Source organism: Palaemon carinicauda, chromosome 27, assembly GCF_036898095.1.
Source record: "Palaemon carinicauda isolate YSFRI2023 chromosome 27, ASM3689809v2, whole genome shotgun sequence".
NCBI lineage: Eukaryota > Metazoa > Arthropoda > Malacostraca > Decapoda > Palaemonidae > Palaemon > Palaemon carinicauda.
This window is the reverse complement of record NC_090751.1, coordinates 35,731,062-35,739,015: the sequence shown is the minus strand read 5'-3', so window position 1 is coordinate 35,739,015 and position 7,954 is coordinate 35,731,062. Positions and strand designations below refer to the sequence as shown.

At 32.5% G+C, this 7,954-nt stretch overlaps 1 protein-coding gene across 1 annotated transcript; it reads right to left on the bottom strand.

Annotated features, from left to right (window-relative positions):
- Window positions 1-238: 238 nt before the first annotated feature.
- On the bottom strand, window positions 239-7,859 carry LOC137620687 (migration and invasion enhancer 1). Its single transcript, XM_068351032.1, has 4 exons — window positions 7,700-7,859; window positions 3,733-3,830; window positions 1,443-1,612; window positions 239-652 (listed from the first exon to the last, which is right to left on the bottom strand). The coding sequence occupies exons 1-3, from the start codon at window positions 7,723-7,725 to the stop codon at window positions 1,449-1,451; spliced, it is 288 nt and encodes a 95-aa protein (XP_068207133.1). The 5' UTR covers window positions 7,726-7,859; the 3' UTR covers window positions 239-652; window positions 1,443-1,448.
- Window positions 7,860-7,954: the final 95 nt, after the last annotated feature.

Here is a 7,954-nt window from a genome sequence, read left to right as displayed (position 1 = left end):
ATTTATTGTTTCCAGTGTTTAATTTAATATGGCCACAGAGAAGTCACTGATTAAATAAATTATAGGGATCAGGGTGGTCAGTAGCTTTCTGGAGATTTAAATTATCCACTGATTTTCCGACTGATCTATGCATATATATCAATCCGGTAACTTTATTTCGTCAAAAATAAAGTTTGTCTCAAAATTGAAAGGTAACGTCTATAGAATAAAGTTAGGATTAATTATAAAAAGGAGAAAATTATTTTCTTAACATTTATTAGCGAATAAAATCTGCAAATATCTCTGAATGACGCTAATATCCTTATTAAAGCTTCAAGGACTGAAGACACCGAGGTGTTTAATCCAGTCCTATCATATGTCTAAGGAGCATTTGTGAATTAAGAGAAACTTACAGATTCTAAAAGGAAGAGGCTGGTGACAATTAATCATTCCAAAAAATTAAAAAATTACAGATTTAATAAAATTGAAAAGAGGAATCCTTATCTATCATTGGACGTAAAATATCCTCTTTGATAACAAGCAATTTTAATACAAGAAAGTCCATAAAACTAAAACAAATATCAAATAAACAGCCAATAAAAATTTATTCCTTCATTATTACTGCCTCCATTTTGACACTTCAAACGTCACGAATGATCACATGTCACCTTATCTGAAAGAAAATTTTTACCATCGATTAATATTTAGGTTAAGCACAAAAATATGGTTACTAGGACAAGAACTTTGCTTACTTGCACATAGAAGCATTTAATAAACTTTATTAAGAAAGGAAACTATCAAAATTAAGAAATATTCCACCAGGAAGGAATCAGCAGCAAAAAATTTCCTTTCTGTATGAAGGGTTAACTTTCATTAACTTGGCATTTTTAATATGAAAAACCTCACCACGAGCAAATAACTACTGTATACAGAAAATATAACAAACTTCAGTAATTTATACATTACATACAGCAAAATTAACAAAAATCTCATAACCAAAAGGACACCTATGATTCACGACACTGTCAAAGAATCTCACCAGACGAAAACAACTACTATATATAGTATATAAAACTACAGTTTCAGTAATTCATACTTTACGTACAGCTAAACTAACAAATATATAACCAAAAGGACAACTATGATATAAGACTGAAAAAACCCTCCCCAGAAAAAAAACAATTACTGTATATAATATATGAAACTTAAAATTCCAGTATTTCACACATTACATACAGCAAAACTAACAATAATATTGCAGAAATTATTTTAGACACACTCAGAGTAGCTCACCTTCAATTACAAAATCGAACAGGTACTGGACTTGCAAAAACCCTCCCCAAAAAAAACAACTACTGTATATAGTATATAAAACTTAAAATTTCAGTAATTCACACATTACATACAGAAAAACTAACAATAATATTGGACAGAAATTATTTTAGACACTCAGAGTAGCTCACCTTGAATTACAAAATCGAACAGGTACTAGACTTGATTTTGGTCACACGACGGCACTCGCCACCCGAGGCCATATCAGCAACGATGCTGGCAACCTCGCTAAAATCTGGGAAGCCATCGGTCTCCAGCTTGGAATGGATTAGGTTGCCATTAACCTTAACTTCGAAGGAAGCTGAAATACAAGAAAAAAAGTTATAAATTCCTGTCTTGTAGAGTTCTCTTGCTTGAGGGTACATTGTTCTGTTTTCACATTTTCCGTTCCTCGCAAGGCTATTTGTCCTTGTCTGTCTTACTTCTCTTCCTCTTTTTTTTTTTTTTTTTTTTTAAGTTTTTATAGTTTATCAGAAAATCTATTTTACTGTTGTTACTGTTCTTAAAATATTTTATTTTAATTTTTATTACTTCTCTAGTAATTTATTTCCTAGTTTCATTTTCTTACTGGGCTATTTTTCCCAGTTGGATCCCTTGGGCTTATAACATTCTAACACAATAATAATAATAATAATAATAATAATAATAATAATAATAATAATAATAATAATAATAATAATTTCTGATACAAAGTTTAAACATTTTGCACGATCGGCATATTCAGTTCTCAAACGTAAACTGCACATTTGCACATAAAGGCAACTTTATAAATACAGATAATCTAATTAACAATTGTGACAATGATCTGACTTTACCCAAAATGTTTTGTAACAGAATAAATGCAGATATTTGTTCCCACAATAATTAATGAATTTTCTTATTCATGAAATTTCAGGCATGGGTCAAAAGACCACTTCTATGTATACAGCATATGGGAATAGCTATGTAGTAAAAATCTGACAATATTCATGAATATAGTCCATCCATCCATATACCAAGGCACTTTCCCCAATTTTGGGGGGTAGCCGACATCAACAAGAAACAAAGCAAAAAGGGGACATCTACTCTCTACGTTCCTCCAGCCTAACCAGGGACTCAGCTAAGTTCAGCTGGTACTGCTAGGGTGCCACAGCCCAACCTCCCTCATTTTCCACCACAGATGAAGCTGTGAATATAGTATTGAATATAGTAGTTTTAGTAAATTGCACGAAATAAAAAAACTAATAAAATGGTGGCCCTTAATACACAAGATTGGATTCAGAACTTAATACTTCAGTTAAACAGGGTGATTTAAAAGATTTCAAACAACAGAAGGCAGTTCTAGCGAAATAATGAAGCTGAAGAAAGATTAAACTTTCAGCCAGTATTAGTTTTTACGTTTATACAAATTGCTAGATCACTCATTAACAGAATTTCCTTTAACCCTTCAGAATTTTTATCTGGCTTCGATTATCATAATGAGCTTAACACAAAGTCTACAATATTTTGGAAATGTATTTCCTCAAAGAAGTAGTTGTATATCAAATATTACTTGTAGAATTTTTAATAGCATTAAGCTCCACAAGGAAGAGAGAGAGCTGCTTTTTAAAAATCTCGAATACCTTCAATCAGTGACCACAAACACCATCTTTATTAAAAAATAAATAAACTAAGATGGTCCCATATTACCTGCAGTCTAGTTGCCATGATTACACCGATTATCAATATCATAGATTTCATTTAAATCTCTAAATCGACGGCCTCCAATACCAATTTCAGTATCGCAGATTCAACAAACTTCAATCTAAGAATTATTACTAAATCCCATGATATTGACATCAGAATGCAGCTGTTCTTATTTACATAGCCAAAACTTTGCAAAGTTTTTATTTCACTAGTCTTTTTTTTTTTTAACCTTCTGCACAGCAGATTTTATAGTTTGCCTAAGTACTTTCTTACTTTTCCAGATTCAAAACACTGTCTTCCTCTAATTCCACTCCTTCAGACAGTAAAACTAGGTGATAAAATAACTGAAAAATGGCATGCGTACCTAAATTTCAATATCTTTAATACCATTAGGACTTCCATTAATAATATTTCAAATTTCGGGACCCCATTTCACAATGAAAAGCTTCCAAGAATAAAAGCCTATTAATTTCCCTCATATTTCTCTCATATCGACATTAAATAATATTGTGAGTAGTTTGTCAATTAATTAATCTCCCTTCCCCCTCAATATAAGATTGTTGGTTCGCCTTTAGTCTGGAATATATCCTATCACATCGTAACCAAATGTTTTCCTTTTATAAATATGGCCTATTATGAAATAAGACTTCCTTACAATCATCAGAAAGTCATGAAGCGTGAATGAGATGACCTGTTTTGTCCTTAGTTTCTAGCATAATCAATATTTTTTAAAATGAAAACTTGCAAAATACTTACTTCTTCGGCCAACGTTGCCAGTAACTTCCGCTTGAGGGACTTTTGCCTTGATAACTTTGGCGAGCTCCCTAAAGCGGCCTTCGTACCCTCAGGAACCGCTTAAAAGAAAGATACCATAATCAGAATTGAAGTTTCGCAAAAGCATTATATAAAACCTAAAAAAAATTCCAACTCACCAAACCGGCTGACGACAGGTCCTGAATTTGCAACGACATTACTTACACAAACCTGTTTTAGGAGTCTAGTTACTTCCAGCTTATATTATGGTCCTCTTTTGGGTACTGCGTTATGGTACAATGAATATCACAAAAGAAATAAAAAATCATATCTAAAAAAGGCAAGATTTCTCCACAGCTTCAGCTACAAATGAGGATAAAATTTAAATGCTTTTATTTGAAAAGTTGCTAGATAAACAACAATGTCCTGTTTGGGTTTTAGTATTACAAATATAATAATTCATATCGATATTTATACCGATTCTTGAATGAAATATTTCTATTTTATCAATTCCCAAATTCTAATTGTTTTACTACCAAGAGATTAAATAATTACATTAATGTAATTTATGACACCCTAGATCCATGGTCTTTTTCACACCATAGGCTTTGTAATTTTGTTAATTCACTATGTGACCATCTGGTTTCTTGAACTTCCTTTTATCTGTTCAACTATATACAATTAGTATATTGATAAAACTAAGATTGCATATCTTTAAGGAAATGCTTAAACTCTTTAATCTTCCACAAAGTAAATATTGTTCTGCCTGATCCTAAGCAGCGGACTCATCTTAGATTGTTAAACAGAATTGAAGTTAATTAACCATGATATGAACATAAATCTCAAGGAGCATTGTTCAATTAGGTAATTGTGCATGTTGTGGAAGATTTCACATGAAACGGATCCTTCATATGTACTTACTTTTACTCTTCTTTAAGGGTTGTTTTTCTGGTCCTATACAACAGGGGAACCTTACTCTCTACAAGACCTCCACAGTCATTTTATCATGTTCGTTCGAAAGCATTCAACGTTTCAATCACATATTGCTCGTTTATTGTCAAATCCACACTACTGAAGCCCTTTGAGAACAAGAATGTCTTCAGTTTTCTCTGGAAAGCCTTAAAACTTTCAGTCTTTTGATTGGATCTTTCCAGTCTGTATCATCCACTCGGTAGTACTATGCATGCAGTTTATTCTAACATTATTTTCTATTGTTCTAAAAGTTTAATTTCGGCCATCGCCAAACTGAGGATTTATCTTCGTAATCAAACTGTTGAATAACTGGACCTACAGAAGTTAAAACTAGGCAAAAGTGGCTCACATTAGTAGTTGTCAAAGTTTCGATTCAATATACTATTTATATAAAAATTTAAAAAAAAAATCTTAATGCTTATAACCTCTCCTTTTACTTTTATCAGAGTGTAGTTTTGTTTTCCATTATTGGGTTCCTTGAACTTTTATAATTCTGCTTTCCAACTAGGATTACAGTATTATGAACTATTAACAAAAAAAAAAAATGTTCTCTTGTTAATGTAATTGAAGCACTGTTACTGTAGATTTATGTGGATTTTACTATATATTTCTTCCGAAACCCTTGGGATATCTTTTTTTTCAATAAACTAGTTTTTCATTGCGCAAGGAGTGTGTGTATGGCTTCTAACTTTTAGCCTACAAAAAAAAAAAAAAAAAAAAATAAATAAATAAAATTCTAGAGCTACATTACTAATTAAAAAAAAAAACTAGCAACAACTTTTCTTATTACGGCCTATCATTGCAATTATGAAAACTTCCATTTGGGTATCTGCACCAATGACCTTATGTATACAAAGATTTTATTCTCTATAATAGAAAAATATAATGGCATCATGCCAAGATTCATAGAGACAAATTTTTAAAACCTCAAGGTTTTATTTGTTTAAAAGTCTATTCATCATCTTTGTAAATACTGAAGGCAGATATTTGACCAATCTATTACAGATAAAAGACATGACGAACCTTAGAATTTCATCGTGCCAGCGAGCACAAGTGATAAATTAAAAATATAATACTGGAATCCATCTTGAAATAGAAAAACAAAATAGTGTTGGTCACAAACACAAGTTACCGCCGAAGACAAAAGTGTGTTCCATGAAGGTGGACGAGTGGCTTTGCCAAGCAAGGTGGGGCGAGGTGGATTTTGCCAAGTCATGATGATAGGCGATTTTGATGTCTGGCTCAGCGTTGAATGAGGGAGCAAAAAAAATGGGAATGTGGGTCTACGTATGATAGGTCAGAAGATAAAGGCCAATAGTAGGAAATTAATAGTATAACTAAATACATTTAAATAAATAAAGGCAAAACTGAATGGTAAATCTACACACACAACGGCGGGGAATGTGTTTGCGAGACTCACTCGGCTTACATTATTTACTAACTACATTATCACTACTGAATTCCTACAATAACAAATAACGTATAAACTTTGTACTAATCCTCGGCATATTTCATCCTCAATAAAAGTCCATTTAGGCATTTTCATTTTCCACACTAACAGTGATTGAACTGGAGTTTTACAGAATGAAAATTAGAAGAGATTTCTAAATCTGCATTTGTTAAAATGGTTTTCTTGTTGTGCCTTTAATAATCTAAATTCAATAATTACAAGGTTTTCCATCTTCGAATTTCCTTTGTACGAAGTCTCAAACAATACAAAGAAAATACAAGTAAATGAGGTTCCACTGGAGACCGTAAGTCGACCGTCTGACCTTCAAAAAAGAGGCAAGTCCAGGAATGTGGAAACCGGTATACACCGCCTTAGAATAGGTATTCCTCACTTCAATTGTACTTCCCACGTCCAGAATAAATAATGGCTCACAATTATCACACAGCGCAATAGTTAAATTTAGATTTGTCTCCAATTCCTGGAAACGTAACTACGTGGCAAGAAATGGGGAGGGGCTCATGTCTGGATGTTAACTGGAAGGCGTCCAAAATATTTTTTTCGAAATTTACAATGTCACTTATAAAAGATAAAAGATTCGCCAGTAGGTTTTTGGTACAAATACAGTTTTCTTCTCCGGATTAACAGTATAGGAAACTAAGTGGATGAATTAATGTATATAAACTATACTTGAACTAATGTTAGAATTACGTCACCAAAGACTAAATATTTAGTAGACCTGTCTTATCATAAAATAAACACTTGAAGCAGGACAACGAAGCGCCGCTTTTTATACGTAAAAAAGGAATTGAGATTGTGGACTTATCATCCAGATATGATCAATGATATTTATTAATGACTGAATTAGCGTCATTTAAAAAACGAATCTAGCAATAACTATAGTTTATAATTAAAGTATTTCAAACAAATCAAAGACTGGTATAAAGGAATATCTGATGGGAACATACCTAACCTAAAAAAAAAGTATAAAGAAATCACGCATATACAGTATACTGTATAAGTGATTTATGTATTGTATACATACATACATGAGACCGAAATCAAAAGAAAGATAAGCATTGGAGGAAGAATTTTTTGGTAAACAAAATGAGATTATGAAAATTGAAATGCCACCGTCTCTAAAAACTAAAAGTATTTTATCAGATGGTCCTACAAGTATCAGCTTATGCATCAGAAACTTGGAGCCTTAAAACAAAAGTTAGTTACAACTCAAAGACCTATCGAAAGCATGGAAACGAGAACAAACTAAAGTAGAGGATATTACAACAGCATGTAAAAAATGAAATGGACATGGGCACGACATATTGAGAATGACAGCCAATAATTGGACATTGAGAATAACATAAAAGGTCCCTAGAGATTGCAAATGAAGCTGGAGAAAGAAATAGAGATGGATAGAAAATTTACGGGTATAGAATGTTAGACAGACAATAAACAGACGGGAGTGATATGTATCAGTCCTTTATCCTGCAATGTGCAATGGATTAACAACGGCTGATAATAATATAGTATACACACATAATGACTTACCAATATTCTACCTCAACAGACGCCATTTTCCTTTGTTCAATTGTACTGTGAACGAAATAATTCCAATTGCTATTTTTGCACTAAAGGAGATATACGTATTCAACTTGAGTAAGACGAAGACTGACTGCCTGACGGCCAGTGGCGGCGGGGAAGTGAATTTATAGAACCGAGGTCATTGTACCGCAGTTGCTAGAGCCTAAAATAACATTTTTACTTTTGCCGGATAATGGAAATTACTTAGTTATCCAATTAGCT